Source organism: Triticum aestivum, chromosome 7A (genome assembly GCF_018294505.1).
Source record: "Triticum aestivum cultivar Chinese Spring chromosome 7A, IWGSC CS RefSeq v2.1, whole genome shotgun sequence".
In the NCBI taxonomy this organism is placed as follows: Eukaryota; Viridiplantae; Streptophyta; class Magnoliopsida; order Poales; family Poaceae; genus Triticum; species Triticum aestivum.
This window is the reverse complement of record NC_057812.1, coordinates 727,235,104-727,258,696: the sequence shown is the minus strand read 5'-3', so window position 1 is coordinate 727,258,696 and position 23,593 is coordinate 727,235,104. Positions and strand designations below refer to the sequence as shown.

Here is a 23,593-nt window from a genome sequence, read left to right as displayed (position 1 = left end):
TGACATATAAAGTAGTCTATTCATTCATAAAATGTTTGCTGATTAAAAAAATGATCATGCATTTTCAGAAATGTTCATTAAATCAAACAAAATTGTGAATCTCAAAAATTGTTCCACCAATTTCCAAAAAAAATGTTCATCGATTCGAGAAAATTGTTTAAAAAAATTCACAATGTTTACTAAAAACTGCAAATATTATAAAAGGTCTATGAATGCAAAAAAGTTCTTGATTTTATAAAATGGTCGAAAAATTGTATAAGTATTCACGATTTTAGATATGTGCACGAGTTTAAGAAAATGTTCATAATTTCAAATTTTGATTACTATTTCAAAAAATTGAGGGTGGTAGTGTATCTCGATGATGCAGCAAAATGTGGTCATTGCCATTGCAGATTATGATGATATTATTTTTCTCTCATTGCAAAGCACGGCCCTTTTGCTAGTACCTAATAATAAAGGGGCTACTGATTTGGGCGGTATGTCACAGAAATTGCCCCGAAATTGCAAAATATTACCCGCCAAATGCGACCTGTAAGTGATAAAGAAATATTGCAGACAAGGTAATCCCCACCTGGGCCGGCCCTAAGCTGTAGTGACCATCTATACTGCGCTCCGCCGCTGTAAGAAGACGCAGCGCGCCTCTTTGGGCCGGCCGGGCCTGTTTTTTTCATTATTTTTATTTTTTGAAGTTTTTCCTTTTCCATTATTTGTTTTTTTACTTCAACTAATTTAGGACTTAAAAAATCCTAAAATTACAAATTACAAATTGAAAATAAAATTTTTAATTACAATAAAATGTTTGTGGATTCAAAAAATGTTCTTGATTTTATTTAAAAAATATTTGCTTAATCAAAAAATGTTTGAAATTTAAAAAAAAATGTTGGAAATCAACAGATGTTCATGATTTTTAAAAAAGTTCGTGTATTCAAAAATGTTAATGTAATTGAACAAAATTTCGCCAGTGCATTAGGTGTTCATGAATGGAAGTATATCCTAAAAATTCAGAAACCGCGTGTGACCTACAAAATAGTGTATTCATTCATGAAAATGATCATGCATTTCAAAAAATGTTCGTTAAATTAACAAAATGTTTGTGAGTTTCAAAAATTGTTCCACTAATTTCCCAGAAAATGTTAGTTGATTCTAGAAATGTTCACCGTTTCAAGAAAAAAATTTAAAAATGTTCATATTTTGAAAACAAATGCAAATAGTATAAAATGTTCATGAATTCAAAATATGTTCTTGAATTTAAAAATGTTCAAAATTTTATAAAAGTGTTCACAAATTTTAAAAATGTTTATGATTTCAAATATGTGCAGGAGTTTACAAAAACTTTCATGACTTCAAAAAATTATTCATGATTTCATGAAATTAGCAGTGATAGTTTATCTCGTTGATGCAGCAAAATCTGATCAGGGTATTGAAGATTATAATATATTTTTTTGTCCCGTTGCAAGGCACGGGCCCTTTTGCTAGCACACAAACAATGAAAGAACAACTCAAGGCTTCAAATATTTGCACTAACCTCATCTGACTTACTGGTCGAAACCAAGAAATGCATATGGGGAGAGCAGGCAAGGAACTCCCGCAGTAATCTGAATACACGTCAAAGATTCAAAGATGATATAATGTTGCAAATCTCTTGCACAGTACTGAGGCTCCAGTTCTAGTCCTTCACCCACAAATAACATACCAAAAGTGTTTACCATAGATATCTGATTCGTGCAACTGCAAAATTTGTCACAAAACCAAAACTAGCAGAACTAGAAAATAGAATACAAACATTACTCCAGCTACAAAAGAAGATTATCTAAATGAAGCACACATAGAATCCTCCCAAGGCAAATTATTGCTCCTATGAACTTCAGGATCGATACAAACGAAGAGAATCATTCGTCCGCAAGTATCTGTTTCACAACCAGGGGGGTACACGGCTGTTAATTTTCTAGTGCCAGGTAGGAAAAATGACATGAATAGATTAAACGGCCAAGGGAGCAACAATCAAGAAATCACGGCAGGGCTGGGCCTCCTCTTTTCCGTCCCTGCTGGCATCTGCTAAGCAAAATTTACATGTATGGTGAAGTTACAAGATCGATCTCTCCACACAGATGGGGGAGGGAGGGAGACTCACTTCTACATCCTAGGATCCTAGACTAACAATATACATACATGTATAGAGAGTACCCCCAATGCCTCCATTAGTGCAGCAGCAAACCCCCATGCTCCAAACTCATCAGGACCCACGTGGCCTCGCCGACAGCACCGCTCCCGCCAATCATGACCAAGCTTGCAACCAAAACCATGCATGGCTGAGCAACTCGACCAGATATCCTTGGGCTCCCTGCCAGAGACAAAATCTTCTCTGCTCTTGATAGAAGGGCATGCATGCTATCTAGACCAAAATGTCCATTTATTCTCATCCGATGTCTGTCAAATCCACGAGAGGATCCAACTCCTCAATACCAGCAAGGGAAACTTGGTCATACTGGTATGGGGCAAACTCAGTGTCAGTCTCTTCTAGAGTTAGATCCTCCATGTAGGTCAACTCAGAATCATCAATGCCAAAGTCGGATAGTGACTGTGTGATGGGGAACTCAGCTGCACTTGTCAACAGTTGCCGGGGGGATCGGAGAAAATCAAACTTCAAAGCCGGCATGTCCTGCGGTTCAGCCATCCTCTGAATTTTCGATTTCGGTGGTCTTCCCGATTCTGAAGCTGCTTTGTGCTTTCCTGTGGACTTTGAGCCAGATTTATGTCGAGCAGTATCATTCATGTGGACAGATGATGCCCAGTGAGAACCTTCCCCTTCAAAACAAGCTTCTGATGCTATCCTGCATATATGTACATTAGACATAGGCATTAGTTTACGTTCCAGAAGGCTGCTAAACAACATGAAGATTCAAATAATTTGAAGCACTGCTCGTCTCGATTACAAAACAAGGATAATAAGGGTCACCAGCACTGCAACAATAAAGCATTAGACACCACTGACCTGAATCTGTTCTCAGCATGTCTATGAGGAAGCCCAGACAGCAGTGATTGTTCCACCAGCACAACAGTGCGTCTAATAGGATCTGGTTCTAGAATGGACACATTCACCACAGATGGAAAGTCTGCCTGGTAATCATGTCGATCTGTCCGGAAATCCAATACTAAATCTAAATGCCTCCGGCGAGGTTCCTGATTGCTTGTTGGTATTGCCACTCTTGGACATTGGGCCTGAGCATCTGCGAGGGCTGTCCTTACCAGATTAAAGGATGGCTTGTCGTTTGTCATGGACCAGTTCTCACTCAATCTAACAGGGTTATGGGTTGCACTAGAACAAACACTTGTAACACGTCGGGACTCATGAGCACATTTTGATCTCCAAACAGAAGAAAGTATGGCCATGAAATGTTTCTGGAGAAGCAACTCGTTGTTAGGAATTTCACTGATCACATTCAGCAACATCCGAGTTTGATCCTGAAAGATGTCATAGAGAAATGGTCAATATGTGGCTAACAAGCAGCTGAAAAGCACATAATATAGCTGACAAACACCTAGAGAGAAAAATGATGTCAAACTATATGACCCAAGGAAAAAAGAGACATATGGATGAAGCCACGTAATTTCAATATTGTATCAAGCCTAGCACACATATTTACACATACCGCTTGACTATTTACTCGCTTATAAATTTCAGAGAGGATTACTGGTCAGCAGAGCTATGCTGACTTGCTTACTGGTCAGAGATGAAATTCTCTTCCCAGCAGCAAATGAAAGTTGGTCAGTGATCAGCAATTACCATAACTCAAAAAAGAGGAATCCAGTGCTATGTTGAGTTTCTGAGAAAAGGAAATTCTGAAATAAACAGTAGGATGTTTCACTCCAAGATACTCCATATCGTGTCAGTGGCATGTTTCACACATGCACCATTTCAGACTTAAGCCCAGTTCTTTTTGTGCTTTTAAAATATAAGCTGCCCCCTAGGCTTCTAGAAATATGCCTCAACGAATATAAGGGGGCGATTTCTAAAACAAGCTGGGGAGGGTTGGCTTATGTCATAAGCCGCCAAAAGAACTGGACCTTACTGTAAAACAAATCAGAGAACAATAGTACTGGAAAGCATGAACATGCAAAAATATCCTCATGTTGGAAATTTCTCCTCTACCAAGATAACAGTAAATCAACTCACCTCAGATACTTTCAAGACAGCCTTCCCGGCACCAGAAGGAGCCTTCTCACTGTTTGCATTGTCAGTAGCAGACAATACATATTTGCAGAATAATTCTCGGAATCTCTCACAGCAATGTACAGGATGACGATATCTTCCCCTATAACATGCACCACCAGGTATGGAATGAAGAAGGTCACTAGCCAGTTCCCAAACAGGACCGTACTCATGTACAGTTCCACAAAGAACTGCATCTTCCTCAGTAGTCCATGAATCTAAAGCACAATCTCGAGGCCACATAAGACCCTTCTTTTTCAACCTCTCAGGCTTGATTACCATAACACGTTTTGCTGGCATGGAGGCCATGGAAATCCGGCCATCACTCTTAATTCTCACCGACTTCGGATCAGAATCATTCACTTCATCCATCAACTTGAGTTGCTTGCCTTCGAGCGAGTGCTTATGTGATGAGGACTCAGGAGTACAGTTCGATTTAGGGGCTTTCTTGAACTTCTTCAGGGCTCTGCTACTGCTGCTCACTTCCTCATTTCTAGGTGTCATCTTTTTACGCTTATGTGAACCATGATGTGGTGATTCATCACTCATAAGCTCTGGCGAGGGTGCATTGTCATCAATACTCATAGTATCTACAGACGTTTCATCGTGCATGGCCTCTGAGTCAGATGACACACGTCCTTTTTTTAAAGACTTAAACTTGCCTGCCTTCCTTTTCTTCTTCTTTGACTTTTTGCGGTGACTGCTATAAAAGGATGACAGAAGGAAACAGTAATTTATGTGGTCAACAGCAGAAAAGCATATAAGAATTGCATGTATAGCATGATATTACTGCAAGAAGAGTGGAGACAGTAGTGTAGCAGAGGAGTGTCTAACAGAACTATAAAACAGGTAATTCAATACATCAATGATAAAATTGTGAACGTGCTGAGAGCATAATTGTAAATTACCTCGCCATGTCATTCATTTCCTCTAGCTCTTTGGCTGCTTCAAGAGCTTGTCTTTCCTGTTCCTCCAACAACTGTGCGTATTACAGCATGGATGCCATTAATACTCATAGTACTATGCACAAGAGGCACACAGACAAGAACTTAAGATATAAACTAACCTGTTTTTTAGCTAGAGCCTCAACCTGTTGGCGATACGCTGTAGTAGCAAAATCAACATCCCATGCTGCAATTGAAACAATGTCAATACACTGGAATATAAGAAAAAGGAGCGAGGCATGCATCGAGGAGAGCACTAGCTCGAACCAATTGCAAAAAATAAAGTGACTAAATGAATTTTTAGAAGACAAACATGAGTGCAGTCAGTACCAACATGAAATCACTTACACTCATAAGATAGTGGTTCCTGGTCTTCATCAATTTCTGCTTCTAAATCTTCTTTGAGTTTTTCAATGCGTTCAAGTTCCCATTCTTCCTCTGCAACATTCACCTGATAATTTACAGCAGCTTTGTCAATTATTGGATCCCAGAGCTCCAAAAACCTCATTGCATATCTATCTATTGGCCGAAGGTGATTTTCAAAAGATGAACTCGCTTGTCCTGCTGCAGCTGCTGCAGCAGCCATTTGCTTAACATCAGCAAGCATATCCATATCTCCGTCACCTGCAGCCAATGTAAGAGCCTTTTCTTCATTTATTTGGTTCACAGGTAAACCAACATTTTTATCCTTATCCGCATCAGAACTTTGATGTTTATGCTCTTCACTGGTGTGATCATCAGGTTTTGTATCCTCCTCATTTACAAGCTCATCATCCTCTAGCCTTCCAGCAACCTCCTCACTGAATTCTTGATTGTCTGCAGCCTCTTCCTGCTCCAACCTTTTGAGAGCCATATAGTCAGCTTCATCTTCTGCCTGTCTAATAGCTGCTTCAACATCTGCATTTGACAGCGCCAGACCAGTTTCATTTGAGGATACAGCAGTCATAGAGCGATCCCTCGGCTGTTCTTCGACATTAAGAGGTGTGTGCCCAGAAAAAAATTCCATAGGGTCCAGCTTCTTGAAGAACTCTGTATTGTAACAACCGCGTTGTATCACTAAATCATCAAGTGTTCGCTTCTGATTTGCTTTCTTGAGAATATTCTCCTCTATAGTGCTCTCACTAATCAGCCTATAGATGTTAACTTCACGAGTCTGTCCTATCCTGTGGCATCTGTCTTGGGCTTGTTGATCCATTGCAGGGTTCCAGTCACTGTCATAGAATATAACAGTGTCTGCACCTACTAGGTTGACTCCCACACCGCCACTGCGAGTGGATAAAATGAAAAGAAAAAACTTCGGGTTTGTATTGAACCTCTGCATTAGTGTCTGCCTCTCTTCTGGCTGGGTAGAACCATCTAACCTCAAATATGTATAGCCATACAAATTAATGAATTCCTCCAAAGTATCAAGCATCTTGGTCATCTGAGTAAATATCAAGGCTCTGTGTCCTTCTGACTTCAAACGTCTCAGCAAGATAGCAAGCTCCTGCAACTTCCCACAGTCAAACTGGATCAGGCGCCTATCAGGGAAGTACACTTGACGGCGAACAATTGCAGGCCTTATAGGGGAGAGAATGGGCGAGAACTCATTCATACATTGTTCTCTGTAAGCTGGTCCAAGAAGAACAGGTGAATTCCTTTTTTTGCACCAGCAAATAGGAGTAGCAGCCCGTGCAGCAGGAATTGCAAAAGTAAATGATTCAATAAAGCCAAGCATTTTATTGAAGCGTTCCACAGATGAAAGAACAAGATCTGCTAGACTCGATGAAAAATCCATGTAGCATGAAGGGTTGTTCTTCTTCTCAAGAACATCACACATAGGATGTCTTATGGTCAGAAGCTCTCTAATGTTTCTACCATAAACAGGCCTCTTCTCACATCTCAACCTATTCCACCAAGCAATTGAAGCTGCTCTTTCTTTGGCCTCTTTAATTCTCTCCTCCTGCAAGGCTTTCTGAATTTCTTCAAAAATATTTCTTCCATTCCTTCTCTGACCAGCCTTACTAGAGCAAGAAATCTCTGCACCAGAGCCCCTAGAGGTGATGCCTGGAAGAAAGACAGCAGCAACCTCATCTGCCTCCCAAGAAGTCATATTAAATTCATTTTGAGTAAACACAAGGTTCATATCAGATAGGCCAGCCTGAGAAAATGGCCCCTTATCCAGGACCATGCAAACAGAAGAGCTGATCTGCATGTCAATCCCTGCCATGTCAAATGAGCTGATAATTGGGCGGCCTTCAAAAAGATCTGGATGGTTACAGACCTTTCTGAGTTGCATAATGATACTAATCATACCAAAATAGTTGCCACTTGACAGTGTAGCTTGTGTATCTGAGCTGGCAATAAAATCTTCATACAAGTTTCTTTGCCTTCTGGAAAGTCGGCAATATATGACATGCTCATGCTTCTGCGGTAACTGCTTCTCAACATCTCGTTTCAATCGCCGTAATATAAATGGGCGGAGGACATTGTGCAACCGATCAATAACTTCCTTGTTTACCTTGTCTTGGCCCTCCACCATTCCTGATATCGGATTGCAGAACCAATCCTTGAACTCTTGGTGAGATTGGAATACATGTGGCATCAAAAAGTGCATGAGAGACCAAAGTTCCATAAGGTCATTTTGCAAAGGAGTTCCAGTCAAAAGAATACGTCGTTTTGAATTAAAATTCAGCAGAGTCTGCCATCTTTGTGATTTCCAGTTCTTTATCAGATGAGCCTCATCAAGAATAAGATACTTCCACTTCTTTCGCTTGAACGCTTTGGAGTCCTGAATAACTAGCCTGTATGTCGTGATGCATACATGGAAAAAATTTGGCTTCATCCAACCTTGACGTTTCTGCTTTCTCTCCTTTGCACTTCCAAAATAAGTAAGTATTTTAAAGGCAGGACACCATTTCAGAAATTCTGTTTCCCAATTTAACATAACACTGGTTGGCACGACAATAAGATGTGGACCCCATATCCCCTTCTCACATGCAAGGTGTGCTAGCAAGGAGATAGTCATGATTGTCTTCCCTAAACCCATTTCATCTGCTAAAATTCCATTCAGCCTCTTTTCATACATAGCAACCAACCAGTCCAACCCAATATGCTGATATTCCCGAAGAGAATGCTTGAGAAGGAATGGGAATTTTGTGCGGACACTTGTTGTTGAAAAGGTGTTCCCAGTTGGTTGTGCTGCTCTTGCAGCAGCAGCAGCATCAGCCATTACACTGTCACCAGTATCCTCATCGGCCATCGCCTTAGCATCAGTCTGCTCATCTTCTTTAACAGAACGTTCTTGTACACTAGTTTCCTCATCGGCCATCACCTTAGCATCAGTCAGCACATCTTCTTTAACAGGACATTCTTGTACAATAGTTTCCTGATCGGCCATCACCTTAGCATCGGTCATCTCAACTTCTTTAACAGAACATTCTTGTACACTAGCTTCCTCATCGGCCATCACCTTAGCATCAGTCAGCTCGCCTTCTTTAACAGAGCATTCCTGCACGCTAGGCTCTGAAACTATTTCTAGTTGTAGGGCATTGCCGCTCACATGCTCAGCTCCCAGCACTTCTGCTATTTCGTTATTTTCAGACGTATCATTGTTCAGTTCCAAGTCGGCAGGTAGATCATCCAGAGACATGTCACTATTAACCTCTTCATTAGAATGTGTGGGTGAATCCTCCAGTTCTGCTGTTAAGTCATCTGCATAGCCATCCTATAAATATAAAAAGGGCATTACAGATGGACCACAGTAAAATGCAATTGAAGAAAGCAAATGGAAAATCTGCATACCTTTGGGTACCTCGCAAGAAGTTCTTCTAGTGGGATCTCACTCTCTTTTTGCAGAAGCTTAATCTGTATTTACAAAACAAGATCAATGATAAATATGCAAGGGCGAAGCTAGTATGTGTGTGCAATGATCACAAAATTGAAACCTCAAATAACAGGGTCTAAAACACACAAGCAACATAAAACAGCCCAATGCCCCCATCTGGGTTTTTTACAAATGTATGATAGGTCTGTAATTAAAATAAAGTTCAGTCAATGAACATTTATCATTTTAGACCATCTTTCACTGCAGTGGTTCTGACCTCACTCAGTGTTCTCATTGTTTGCCACTCTGGCTTCACAAGCAAACAATAAAGCTCAGTTGTTTTCTGATATCTAGAACATATGGGCATTTTGTGCGCATGTGCCCAAAACACTTTGTTTAGCAGACATACTCCCTCTGTTACTTAATATAAGTCTTTTTAGAGATTCCAATGGGGACTACATACGGAGCAAAATGAGTGAATCTACACTCTAAAATATGTCTATATACATCCGTATGTAGTCCTCATTGAAATCTCTAAAAAGACTTATACTCCCTCCGTCCGAAAAAGCTTGTCCCTCAAATGGATGTATCTAGCACCAAGTTAGTGCTAGATACATCCATTTGAGTAACAAGCTTGGGACAAGCTTTTTCGGATGGAGGGAGTATTTAGGAACGGAGGAAGTAACAAAAACCTCTAAAACTTTGGAAGCTCTTTGGCCCAATATCCATGCTAAATTAAGTTTTGCATAAAAGTCAGATAGCAGATTGACAGAATCAGAATTTCACAATTTGTTCTACAGATGTGCTACTAAGAGAAAAGTCATCAGAAGCTTAACCAATTAAAATACTAAAAAAGTGCTAATCTTTGGTAGTTACATTGTATGACATTGATAGTGAATCAATTGCAGGAGTAGCTTTTACTGACTAGTTCATTCATGTTGTAACCAAATCCGTAAAATCATAACTACAGCAGCTCAAAATGACAATGTGAACAGTTCAACGACATTACTGACTAATGTATGAAATCACCTCATCCGAAGGATCAGGACCATCTTTCTTTGCCAACTCTTCCTCTTCAGATAAAGTTGCTTCATCATCCTACCAAATAGATGCAGCTAATAAGGCTCACAAATAGACAAAGATAAACACATATACGAAGGGCGGGAGAATTCAATGCACATGGCAACTCCATGAATCATGAATGGATGTGTTTCTAATCTTCCAGAGCAACTTCCATGCAATTAGTATAACGTTAAGTATGTAGGAAACAAGAAAGTGGTGAAGAAATCAGATGAAGATGGATGTACTACCTTTCCTTCATCAGTACAAACATAATCGTTATCCTCCTGAAAATAATAAACGATACGAGTTAGTATGCAAAACCATAGATTCCCCACACAAACAGGATACTTCGCATTTATTACACCAAAGCAGATCATGCCAAAACACAAACAGGATAATTACTAGGATTGCTTAGTGTTTCAATCCACGTTACTTCCTCCGTCACGGTTTAGAAGGCGCGCTTGGAAATTCTCTAGAACCTAGGTGGTTATCTATTGGTTGTGAGATGGGCTAAAAAATAGCATTCACACTACGCATGCATATAGAAATAGTATATCTGAGTACTAATTAGCTACTAGAAATAAATGCAATGCGCCCTAAACCTTGTCTATTGTGGAAACGCACGCAAATTTAACTGTGCCTTCTAAACTGTGACGGAGGGAGTAACAATTTTCAGCAAGCTTTTCAACCTGCGAACGCTTGCCAGTTACTACTCCAGTTCACAGTATTACAGTAGACTTTTCACAAAACAAAATGATATATCCTAAACTGTAGTACAGTTCAGGGTGAACACTAGTTAGGCAACAGAGGGAGGAAATGAAGTTTTCTTTCAAAGTTAGATGATTTTGTAACGAGGAGAGAAATTCTACAACAGTAAAACAGGTTATTGAAATGTATACCTGCTCACCAGAGACACCGCCATTACTTTTCCCCTGCAAAGATTAAAAAAATAGTAGAAGTTTAGAGAAAATTCTATAACTTGTTAACCTTGGCCCGCTCACACACATGGCCATATGCAAAAGAAGGCACAAGGAAAACAACTGTACATGATTCCTCTTCACAAACTCAGCATAATGGTGGCTATCATCAACTTCCTCAGAAAAATTGCCTTCATCACTTGAAGTATAACCAGAATCATGATAACAGCCATTAACCTGGTTTGAAGAATCTGATAATAAACAGCAAAAAGGCCAGATCAATTTGGAAAGACATCAATGAGTATGCAGTATTTCAGTTTCCTAATGCCATGCAGGTATTTGAAAATCTAACCTTTAGTTGAATTCTTCAAATCTGAGTTGCTGCAAGTGTCTTTGTTAACTGGACTGCTTTCCCTGCTAACTAAGAATGCTTGAGCTGATCAATTTATCAATTTAGCACCAAATAGAGCACAGTGTTGTCTCTATATATGTTAAGGCAGGTACAAGAGAACTGCTTTCGGGGATCACCTTGGCTTTTGAGATACGACTTGAGAAGATCATCAATTGGTATGTCAGCTTCTGCCTGCAATGCAGCTAATTCTTCATTGCGCTCAGCCTCCGTGATTTGGGCTTCATCCTCATCAATTGTGCGCTCGTCATCTTCCTGCAGTACCAACACATATCAGAGTAATTCATATGTTGTGAAAACAATGAAGATTTCCAGCAGGGGCAGAAATGCAGTATCATAACAATACTTAAGTATATGGCATGTTGTATTATATTCTGTTATTTTGAACAGCAGCTAATCAACAGAAATCTAGGAGTGCCGAGCAGAAATGTGGTATCATAACATACTGGCATGAAAAACAGAACAAGAAAATGGCAAACTGCCAATAAAAACAAATTGTTCAACTTATTCACAACAATAATGCTTGGTACTAAGATCCTTAGGATTCACGGCAATTATATTCATATGGACAAAATAAAAATATGGGCAAACAAAAAATATTAGCTTACCTGTTCTTCGTTCAAGGAGCTGCTATCATAGTCATCATCGGTTTCCATTGTATCTGCAACTAAAAGGTGTTAAAGCCTAAAGAAAAGGACAATTAACTGAATAAGTTTTCTGAAGCATGCAGCAATTCGTCAAGCTAAACACCTAGATCATCAGGAGTTGGTGCATTTATGTTCTCCGCAGCTACTTCCTCCTGCGCTGGTTGATTAGTGTGCGAAGGTTCTGCTACGTCCTCCTGCAATGGTTGATTAGTGTGCGAAGGTTCTGCTACATCCTCCTGCAATGGTTGACTAGTCTGCGAAGGTTCTGCTACATCCTCCTGCGATGGTTGATTAGTCTGCGAAGGTCCTGCTACTTCCTCCTGGGATGGTTGATTAGTCTGGGAAGGTCCTGCTACTTCCTCCTGGGATAGTACATTTGCCTGTAACAGTCCATTTTCTTGTGTTTGCAAATGGGGAACATCCACGAGATTTTCAGCCAACATTGTAGAATATCTGAAAAATTCAAAGCAAATGACAGAAGGTTAGAATGCAGCCAGGGCCAATCGACCTAAAATAAAAAAATCCAAGGTTTGAAATAGACACGGAAAATCAACCAACAATAGATGGTGGTACCTTTCAGTCTGACCTAAAAGGAAATCAAGCTGCTTATCGAGGGCCTTTTTCTTCCTTTCCTCAACCTCTAGTTGATTCTTATAGAGAACCTACATTCACATCGTTAAGTGATATTGGTTCAGTTTCTTGAGAACATGACATAGTAAAGTAAGTGGTACAGTGAGGCACACAAAAAAAAACTTGCCAACTTCTCTATTTTGGTCCAGAACTTCTTCACATCCTTAGAAATATTTAGGGCAACTTTTCTCAGGCGATGTTCTCCCTCCTGCAAGAGAAGGATCATCAAACTAAGATACAACCTCATGGATTCGATATCTGGATAGTAGAAATAAAGGCATCCCTTGATTTGGTACCGGTCAAATAAAGTATAAAAAATATAGATTGGTTATATCATAGATGATGCAAACCTTCTGTTTTTTCTCATCCTTTGTTGCTTGGTCAACTACACCCATATTGGCCCTTTGAGCAATCTTTTTAGCCATGGACAACTTCCACTTTCTCTCAGATTCAAACTCCTGCAGGATATTTAAATTAAGGAAGAAAAGATAACAGAATCACTACAGCTCCACGACAGAATCCTGCAATATTACGCCATTTAAAAGGAGGATAGCAAGTGTTTGATAGTATCAGTAGCAACTAACCTTTGACAGCCAAACCATTTCCCCCAGAACATGGTCCCAGTGAACTTTTGGCTTCCGAGGCTCCCTTGGAGCTTCAAGAGCCTGAACAGATAGGGAAAAGGTTTCAGTCAATGTACTAAAACCAAAGTGAAACTGGCAATGGATGGCATACCTAACATATAGATTAAATAATACTAGTAACAGAAAACTTAAAGAGAAGAGAAGCACTACTTTAATTCTTACCCACACTGACTACAGGGTATGACAAGCGAAATTTGCCATCATGTAAATATGAAATGCAAAGTAAAGAGATGGGGAATATGGAGAGCAATGATAAAATACAGCTGGTAAATGACATGTCAAAGCTGCAAGCTGACCTTCTTGCGTCTAGGTCTTGTCTCATGGTCTGGCTTCGACCTGGGACCTTTTGATGCCATCTTTTCAATCCCTTGCAGAGGAGTATCTCATGTCTTGGGCGATATGTAGAAAAATGGCATACGGACTGTGCACTACATATGCTAACACAGAATTAGTAGCGAGACAGAAGATCTTATCTATTTTAAATAATGCATGCAAGGCAAAGCAAGAGCAAATGGTGAAAGCAGGTCTCCAAGCCATCCAAGCATGTAAATGAGCTCTTTTTCAGACTCCCTACAACTGAATTTCGACCATTTTAACCCTGCCCATGGTATGCTCAATTTCTAGCAAGTAGGATCCATCAGTGACAAGCCAGACCACACCCCATTGTAGAAGTGAAAGGCAGAAAGCAGAGAAGTTGGTTGGGGCACACCGGTGTCTCAGCAAGATGCTGCCACAGCAAATCGCGAACGGAAAAGCTGATGGTACTTCAACACAACTGTTAGATTGGATAAAAGCATGTAGAGCCTACTTCTGCCAAACTAACGTTACAGCAACTGGATAAACTAATGCACGTCCTAGAGCCACATTCTCATTGCCCATTGCCTAACATTTGAACCGTGAGATCACATTTCTGCATTCAGTATATATTCACAGCTCAATGACACGGCTGAAGCTACTGAGTAACCATGTTCACAGCCTGCGGCATCCTGCTTAAACAGCCCAACTAATTGGCTGTTGCATCCAGCTTAAACAGCCTGTGAAGGACACAATATGTACCGGAAAGAGAATCCTGGGGTTACCCGAAATAAGCAGGCTATACTATTTTATTTTGAAACTAATAAAGCAAGCACACTACCAGGCAGAAAAAAGACGCTCGCCCGCTGATCTCAAAGCTAACCACGGCATCTTTGCCCGAAACGGCAAGGCACACGCCGCATTACTTCGCTGCGCTACTCCAGGAAAAAAAATCCACCGATTCAGCGCGCCAAATCTCGAGATCCGGGGAGCCGCATTCCGCGGGAACGGGAGGGCGCCCGGTCCGCCAGGCGAACTTCGCGAAATGCGCGCGGCCGCGGGAAGGGAAAAGCGGATTCCAACGGGGAGCCGCACACGGAACAGCTGGTCGCGCTACCTACCAATCACTGGCCCGAGCAGGGGACCGGGCAGAGGTGAGCGGGTCGTACCTACGCGCGGGTCGCGGCAGCTCCGGTAGGGTTCGGGGGCGGGGGCGGCCGCGTCGGCGGGCTCCGCCGCAGGGCGAGCGTCGCCGTCGGCAGCCGCGGGCCCCGCGGGAGGGGGGAGGGGAAGACGCGCGGGCGGTCCTCCGGCCCTTGCCCGGCGGCGGCGGCGGCGGCGGTGGAGGGTCGCCGCGGGGAGGGGGTGGGGTGGGGGTGGGGGGCGGAGGCGGCGAGATCGAGATGGGCTAGGGCACGGGCGGGTTGGGGACTGGGGTTGGCGTCGGGGGCCTGGGGAGCTAAAACTCGGGGTGGGGTGGAATGACGGGAACGCCCCTGGGGGGTGCGCTGCGGGGGCGCCGCGCGGGGCGGCGTTTTGGGGATTTCGCGTGCGCGTGAGTGGATTCGTGTGTCAGAGGATAAAGGGTGGAGGAGAGGAGTGAGGGAGGGAGGTCGCCGCCGCGCCCGGCGACAGCGACCGGTGTGGTGGTGGTGGGTGCGTCGGTCCGGCCCACGACTCGGTGAGGCCCAAGATGATAGTTTCTTCTTCTTCCTTTTTCTCTTTTATTATATATATACTACTATCTCCGTTCCGAAAAGTAAGGCGTATTTTGTTTCGTCAAGACATGCATTTGACTAATAATTACTCTGTAAATACAAGATTATATGACATGAAATTTGTGCCACCAGATTCATATTTAAAAGATACTTTGTTATGGTAGTGATTTTGTATCACATAAATGAAATGCTAAAAGTGCAATTGTTGGTCAAACTCTTATCTTAATGAAAAAAATACGCCTTATTCATCGGAACGGAGGGAGTCCGTGAGTTGCCATGAAAGCCAATTTTTTTAATGTGTATATAAATGCTAGGTCTGTGTTAAGGTAGAAGGAGAGGTAATTACACCTTATATGGCATAGGGCAAGCGAAAGCACCAAGGATTAGATTTTTATTTTTACTAAATGGCGTACGGGAAGATGCAATCAAATATGGCATGAAATTAAGCGGCGTAATTTCAAGTTATTGCAAAAGATAAAGTTAATTAAGATTGAGTTGATGTAGTGCTCCCCGCAAAAAAAAAGAGTTGATGTAGTGCTGCAAAAAGGTATGTAAACTAGATGATGCCCCGCGCGTTGCTGTGTGAACCTTGGTAAACATATGCATAAATAAATGTTACGAAACTAACACTAATGCAAAAAGTTAAATTTAAGAATGTTCTCATGATATATTTTGAAAAAATAAAATATATGAAGCACGTGAAAAAATGTTTTATAAAAAAGATAAATCTATTGGATTGAAGTCAAATGGGATGCTATTTTTAAGAAAAATGTGTAACATGACCTACATATATTTGCTCCAAATGTACAACATACAAATATATGTAGGTCATGCTACAAAAATGTGTAACATGACTATCTACTAGTGGTTGGGGCTCGCCATTGTAGGACTCTTGAGAGGAAGCTGTGCGTGTATTTCTCCCTCTTAAAAAAACTCATCTTCATCTCAAAATTAAAAAGAGCTTTCTCACAACACGTGGACATCACGCCCATCTCAAAAAGAAAAAGAAAAAACTAAAAAAAATCTCAAGAAGAAAAAGGAAAAAATCTCACTTCCAACTTTCAAAATTAATCTCCAAAAAAAGCTTTTCTCAAAATAAAAAAATCGCACTTTCATCTTCCAAAAATAATCTCAAAAACATCAAAGTTTCTCACCACGGCCAACCAGCATGCGCCACGTGGCCATGCTGGTTGGTCGCTCTTCTCCCGCACGTTAATATTTTAGTGCCTGCACAAGAGTAAGTGAAACAAATTAACATGCATGGTTGCTGAGGTGGCATGGTTGCATGAATAGATTAGTGCACAATTGTTACTTGTGACCATAATGCATGACTTGATGAGGTGGCATAGTTGCATGAAGAGGAAAAACATGCATGGTTGCATGTATAGATTAGTGCACAAATTGTAACTTATGACTACATCATTGACTTGATGATGTGGCACAGTTGCATGAAAAGGAAAAAAATAGATAGTGGATTACAATTATTTAAGAATAAAGGATTAATGTGATTGAGTGGCGTGTTGGGAAGGTGCGATCAAATATGATGTGGTGGGAAAAAATGATTGGATAAAAAAACCAATGGTTGGACATGGTGGAAGGGGGAGAACCGGTTGACGGAGAGTTTTGCCTGGCACAAAAAGAAACGCTACTTTTTTAAGTACTAGGTATGTGCTCGTGTGCTCCCACGGAGCTGAAAATTTGTAATGTATAGATGCTATGTATATTTTAAGTTAGAACGGGACACAATTACACCTCATATGACATGGGGCAAACGGGAAGCACCAAGATTATAATTTTGATCATAAATTTGGTGGCATGGGTCATGCATGGTAAGTAAAATAATGTGATTGAGCGGCATACAGAGAGGTGCAGTCAAATATGACATGGAATTAAGCGGTGTAATTCCACATTATTCCAAATGTTAAGTTAATAACTAGCACAATGCGCACGTGTTGCTACGAAGCCATAAAAGTCGATGAGTTCTCATCGGCTTAGGAGATTATCAAAAGATGATGGTCTTGCAGCCGTTGTATGGTCCACGATTGAAAAAGAGAACAAAAATATAATGGAAGGTCATGTTGCAATCACAAAAGAGTTTCGAGCGATCATAGTAGGTCATTTGCAAGATTTACAGTGAGATAAGTAAGTGTTTTTTTAATGATATGAGTATGTTGAATGCACAAGATCGTGAATTCACTAATAGAGAAATGGCTAGCCACAACTTTAATTGGTGGCGTCATGTTTAATCAACGCCAACACTATTTTTTTATATAGTGGTGGCATCGCATATTTCGTACATCATCACTATGCCTTTAGGGGTGGCGTTGATTTTTTATTGAATGCTACTTGTATGTGGGTGTTGGAAATATGTCCTAGAGGCAATAATAAAATGGTTATTATTATATTTCCTTGTTCGTGATAATTGTCTATTGTTCATGCTATAATTGTGTTATCCGGAAATCATAATACATGTGTGAATACATAGACCACAACACGTCCCTAGTGAGCCTCTAGTTGACTAGCTCGTTGATCAAAAGATAGCCATGGTTTCCTGACTATGGACATTGGATGTCATTGATAACGGGATCACATCATTAGGAGAATGATGTGATGGACAAGACCCAATCCTAAGCATAGCTCAAAGATCGTGTAGTTCGTTTGTTATAGCTTTTCCGAATGTCAAGTATCATTTCCTTAGACCATGAGAGTGTGCAACTCCCGGATACCGTAGGAGTGCTTTGGGTGTGCCAAACGTCACAACATAACTGGGTGACTATAAAGGTACACTACGGGTATCTCCGAAAGTGTCTGTTGGGTTGGCACGAATCGAGACTGGGATTTGTCACTCCGTATGACGGAGAGGTATCTCTGGGCCCACTCGGTAATGCATCATCATAATGAGCTCAATGTGACCAAGTGGTTGATCACGGGATCATGCATTATGGTACGAGTAAAGTGACTTGCCGGTAACGAGATTGAACGAGGTATTGGGATACCGATGATCAAGTCTCGGGCAAGTAACGTACCGATTGACAAAGGGAATTGTATACGGGATTGATTGAATCCTCGACATCGCGGTTCATCCGATGAGATCATCGAGGAGCATGTGGGAGCCAACATGGGTATCCAGATCCCGCTGTTGGTTATTGATCAGAGAGTCGTCTCGGTCATGTCTGCGTGTCTCCCGTAGGGTCTACACACTTAAGGTTCGGTGACGCTAGGATTGTTGAGATATTAGTATACGGTAACTCGAAAGTTGTTTGGAGTCCCGGATGAGATCCCGGACGTCACGAGGAGTTCCGAAATGGTCCGGAGGTGAAGATTTATATATAGGAAGTCAAGTTTCGGCCATCGGGAAAGTTTTGGGGGTAATCGGTATTGTACCGGGACCACCGGAAGGGTCCCGGGGGTCCACCGGGTGGGGCCACCTATCCCGAAGGGCCCCATGGGCTGAAGTGGGAGGGGAACCTGCCCCTGGTGGGCTGGTGCACCCCCCATGGGCCTCCCCTGCGCCTAGGGTTGGAAACCCTAGGGGTGGGGCGCTCCACTTGGCTTGGGGGGCAAGCCACCCCCTTGGCCGCCCCCCCCCCTTGGAGATCCCATCTCCTAGGGCCGGCACCCCCTAGGGGTCCTATATATAGTGGGGGGAGGGAAGGCAACTGCACCCTAGCCCCTGGCGCCTCCCTCTCCCTCCCGTGACACCTCTCCCTCTCCCTGAGCTTGGTGAAGCCCTGCCGAGATCACCGTTGCTTCCACCACCACGCCGTCGTGCTGCTGGATCTCCATCAACCTCTCCTTACCCCTTGCTGGATCAAGTTGGAGGAGACGTCTTCCCAACCGTACGTGTGTTGAACGTGGAGGTGCCGTCCGTTTGGCGCTAGGTCATCGGTGATTTGGATCACGACGAGTACGACTCCATCAACCCCGTTCTCTTGAACGCTTTCGCTCGCGATCTACAAGGGTATGTAGATGCACTCCACTCTCCCTCGTTGCTAGATGACTCCATAGATTGATCTTGGTGATGCGTAGAAAATTTTAAAATTCTGCTACATTCCCCAACAGTGGCATCATGAGCTAGGTCTATGTGTAGTTTCTATGCACGAGTAGAACACAAAGCAGTTGTGGGCGTCGATATTGTCAATTTACTTGCCGTTACTAGTCTTATCTTGATTCGGCGGCATCGTGGGATGAAGCGGCCTAGACCGACCTTACATGTACGCTTACGTGAGACTGGTTCCACCGACTGATATGCACTAGTTGCATAAGGTGGCTAGCGGGTGTCTGTCTCTCCCACTTTAGTCGGATCGGATTCGATGAAAAGGGTGCTTATGAAGGGTAAATAGAAATTGGCATATCACGTTGTGGTTTTGGCGTAGGTAAGAAATGTTCTTGCTAGAAACCTATAGCAGCCACGTAAAAAAACTTGCAACAACAATTAGAGGACGTCTAACTTGTTTTTGCAGCATGTGCCGTGTGATGTGATATGGCCAAAAGGATGTGATGAATGATATATGTGATGTATGAGATTGATCATGTTCTTGTAATAGGAATCACGACTTGCATATCGATGAGTATGACAACCGGCAGGAGCCATAGGAGTTGTCTTAATTTATTTATGACCTGTGTGTCAACATAAACGTCATGTAATTACTTTACTTTATTGCTAAAGCGTTAGCCATAGTAGTAGAAGTAATAGATGACGAGACAACTTCAAGAAGACACGATGATGGAGATCATGATGATGGAGATCATGGTGTCATGCCGGTGACAACGATGATCATGGAGCCCCGAAGATGGAGATCAAAAGGAGCAAATGATATTGGCCATATCATGTCACTATTTGATTGCATGTGATGTTTATCATGTTTTACATCTTATTTGCTTAGAACGACGATAGCTTAAATAAGATGATTCCTCGTAATAATTTCAAGAAAGTGTTCCCCCTAACTGTGCACCGTTGCGAAGGTTCGTTGTTTCAAAGCACCACGTGATGATCGGGTGTGATAGATTCTAACGTTCGAATACAACGGGTGTAAGCCAGATTTACACACGCAATACACTTAGGTTGACTTGACGAGCCTAGCATGTACAGACATGGCCTCGGAACACGGAAGACCAAAAGGTCGAGCATGAGTCGTATAGAAGATACGATCAACATGAAGATGTTCACCGATGTTGACTAGTCCGTCTCACGTGATGATCGGACACGGCCTAGTTGACTCGGATCATGTTTCACTTAGATGACTAGAGGGATGTCTATCTGAGTGGGAGTTCATTGAATAATTTGATTAGATGAACTTAATTATCATGAACTTAGTCTAAAATCTTTACATTATGTCTTGTAGATCAAATGGCCCACGCTAATGTTGCCCTCAACTTCAACGCGTTCCTAGAGAAAACCAAGCTGAAAGATGATGGCAGCAACTATACGGACTGGGTCCGGAACCTGGGGATCATCCTCATAGCTGCCAAGAAAGATTATGTCCTAGAAGCACCGCTAGGTGACGCACCCATCCCAGAGAACCAAGATGTTATGAACGCCTGGCGGTCACGTGCTGATGATTACTCCCTCGTTTAGTGTGGTACGCTTTACAGCTTAGAACCGGGGCTCCAAAAGCGTTTTGAGCAATATGGAGCATATGAGACGTTCGAAGAGCTGAAAATGGTTTTCCAAGCTCATGCCCGGATCGAGAGATATGAAGTCTCCGACAAGTTCTTCAGTTGTAAGATGGAGGAAAATAGTTCTGTCAGTGAGCACATACTCAAAATGTCTGGATTGCATAACCGCTTGACTCAGCTGGGAGTTAATCTCCCGGATGACGCGGTCATTGACAGAATCCTTCAGTCGCTTCCACCGAGCTACAAGAGCTTTGTGATGAACTTCAATATGCAGGGGATGGAAAATACCATTCCTGAGGTATATTCAATGCTGAAATCAGCGGAGGTGGAGATCAAAAAGGAACATCAAGTGTTGATGGTGAATAAAACCACTAAGTTTAAGAAAGGCAAGGGTAAGAAGAACTTCAAGAAGGACGACAAGGGGGTTGCCGCGCCCGGTAAGCAAGCTGCCGGGAAGAAGCCAAAGAATGGACCCAAGCCCGAGACTGAGTGTTTTTATTGCAAGGAAAGTGGTCACTGGACGCGAAACTGCCCCAAATACTTAGCGGACAAGAAGGCCGGCAACACTAAAGGTATATGTGATATACATGTAATTGATGTGTACCTTACCAGTACTCGTAGTAGCTCCTGGGTATTTGATACCGGTGCGGTTGCTCACATTTGTAACTCAAAGCAGGAGCTGCGGAATAAGCGGAGACTGGCAAAGGACGAGGTGACGATGCGCGTCAGGAATGGTTCCAAGGTCGATGTGATCGCCGTCGGCACGCTGCCTCTACATTTACCTACGGGATTAGTTTTGAACCTCAATAATTGTTATTTAGTGCCAGCTTTGAGCATGAACATTGTATCAGGATCTTGTTTAATTCGAGATGGCTACTCATTTAAATCCGAGAATAATGGTTGTTCCATTTATATGAGAGATATGTTTTATGGTCATGCCCCGCTTGTGAATGGTTTATTCTTAATGAATCTCGAGCGTAATGTTACACATATTCATAGTGTGAATACCAAAAGATGTAAGGTTGATAATGATAGTCCCACATACTTGTGGCACTGCCGTCTTGGTCACATAGGTGTCAAACGCATGAAGAAGCTCCATGCAGATGGACTTTTAGAATCTCTTGATTACGAATCATTTGACATGTGCGAACCATGCCTCATGGGTAAAATGACCAAGACTCCGTTCTCAGGAACAATGAAGCGAACAACCAACTTATTGGAAATCATACATACTGATGTGTGCGGTCCAATGAGTGTTGAGGCTCGCGGTGGCTATCGTTATGTTCTCACCCTCACTGATGACTTGAGTAGATATGGGTATGTCTACTTAATGAAATACAAGTCTGAGACCTTTGAAACGTTAAAGGAATTTCAGAGTGAGGTTGAAAATCAATGTGACGGGAAAATCAAGTTCTTGCGATCAGATCGTGGGGGGAATACTTGAGTCACGAATTTGGCACGCACTTAAGGAAATATGGAATAGTTTCACAAGTCACGCCGCCTGGAATACCTCAGCGTAATGGTGTGCCCGAACGTCGTAATCGCACTCTATTGGATATGGTGCGATCTATGATGTCTCTTACCGATCTACCATTGTCATTTTGGGGCTATGCTTTAGAGACTGCCGCATTCACTTTAAATAGGGCTCCATCGAAATCCGTTGAGACGACACCATATGAATTATGGTTTGGGAAGAAACTTAAGCTGTCGTTTCTAAAAGTTTGGGGATGCGATGCTTATGTCAAGAAACTTCAACCTGAAAAGCTCGAACCCAAGTCGGAAAAATGCGTCTTCATAGGATACCCTAAAGAAACTATTGGGTATACCTTCTACCTCAGATTCGAAGGCAAGATCTTTGTTGCCAAGAATGGATCCTTTTTAGAGAAAGAGTTTCTCTCGAAAGAAGTAAGTGGGAGGAAAGTAGAACTTGATGAAGTATTACCTCTTGAACCGGAAAGTGGCGCAACTCAAGAAAATGTTCCTGAGGTGCCTACACCGACTAGAGAGGAAGTTAATGATGATGATCATGAAACTTCAGATCAAGTTGCTACCGAACTTCGTAGGTCCACAAGGACACATTCCGCACCAGAGTGGTACGGCAACCCTGTCTTGGAAATCATGTTGTTAGACAACGGTGAACCTTCGAACTATGAGAAAGTGATGGCAGGCCCAGATTCCGACAAATGGCTGGAAGCCATGAAATCCAAGATAGGATCCATGTATGAAAACGAAGTATGGAATTTGACTGACTTGCCCGATGATCGGCGAGCCATAGAAAATAAATGGGTCTTTAAGAAGAAGATAGACGCGGATGGTAATGTAACCATCTATAAAGCTCGGCTTGTCGCTAAGGGTTATCGACAAGTTCAAGGGGTTGACTATGATGAGACTTTCTCACCCGTAGCGAAGCTGAAGTCCGTCTGAATCATGTTAGCAATTGCCGCATTCTATGATTATGAGATATGGCAAATGGACGTCAAAACAACATTCCTTAATGGTTTCCTTAAGGAAGAATTGTATATGATGCAGCTGGAAGGTTTTGTCGATCCTAAGAATGCTAACAAGGTGTGCAAGCTCCAACGCTCAATCTATGGGCTGGTGCAAGCATCTCGGAGTTGGAACATTCGTTTTGATGAGATGATCAAAGAGTTTGGGTTTGCGCAGACTTATGGAGAAGCCTGCACTTACAAGAAA

The 23,593-nt window shown here is 42.2% G+C and overlaps 1 protein-coding gene across 6 annotated transcripts; it reads right to left on the bottom strand.

Annotated features, from left to right (window-relative positions):
* Window positions 1-1,828: 1,828 nt before the first annotated feature.
* Window positions 1,829-14,900, bottom strand: LOC123149744 (protein PHOTOPERIOD-INDEPENDENT EARLY FLOWERING 1). Of its 6 annotated transcripts, none has more exons than XM_044569460.1 (21): window positions 14,732-14,900; window positions 13,565-13,696; window positions 13,209-13,289; window positions 12,975-13,082; window positions 12,752-12,832; window positions 12,568-12,656; window positions 12,098-12,447; window positions 11,956-12,014; window positions 11,467-11,602; window positions 11,291-11,374; window positions 11,068-11,189; window positions 10,921-10,953; window positions 10,270-10,305; window positions 9,989-10,057; window positions 8,938-9,000; window positions 5,503-8,860; window positions 5,277-5,341; window positions 5,119-5,189; window positions 4,175-4,913; window positions 2,993-3,462; window positions 1,829-2,831 (listed from the first exon to the last, which is right to left on the bottom strand). In XM_044569460.1, the coding sequence occupies exons 2-21, from the start codon at window positions 13,622-13,624 to the stop codon at window positions 2,417-2,419; spliced, it is 6,489 nt and encodes a 2,162-aa protein (XP_044425395.1). In that variant the 5' UTR covers window positions 13,625-13,696; window positions 14,732-14,900; the 3' UTR covers window positions 1,829-2,416. The 6 variants fall into 6 exon arrangements, with proteins under 6 accessions (XP_044425395.1, XP_044425396.1, XP_044425398.1 ...); XM_044569461.1 differs by having other exon boundaries at window positions 4,175-4,910; window positions 14,732-14,899; XM_044569463.1 differs by having other exon boundaries at window positions 11,291-11,359; window positions 14,732-14,899.
* Window positions 14,901-23,593: the final 8,693 nt, after the last annotated feature.

Coding starts and splice junctions, on each gene's coding strand:
- LOC123149744 (XM_044569460.1), bottom strand. CDS start 13,624: ATGGCATCAAAAGGTCCCAGGTCGAAGCCAGACCATGAGACAAGACCT. Junction 13,290..13,564: donor CAAGACCTAGACGCAAGAAG/GTCAGCTTGCAG, acceptor CTATCTGTTCAG/GCTCTTGAAGCTCCAAGGGA. Junction 12,833..12,974: donor AGGATGAGAAAAAACAGAAG/GTTTGCATCATC, acceptor CTTCTCTTGCAG/GAGGGAGAACATCGCCTGAG.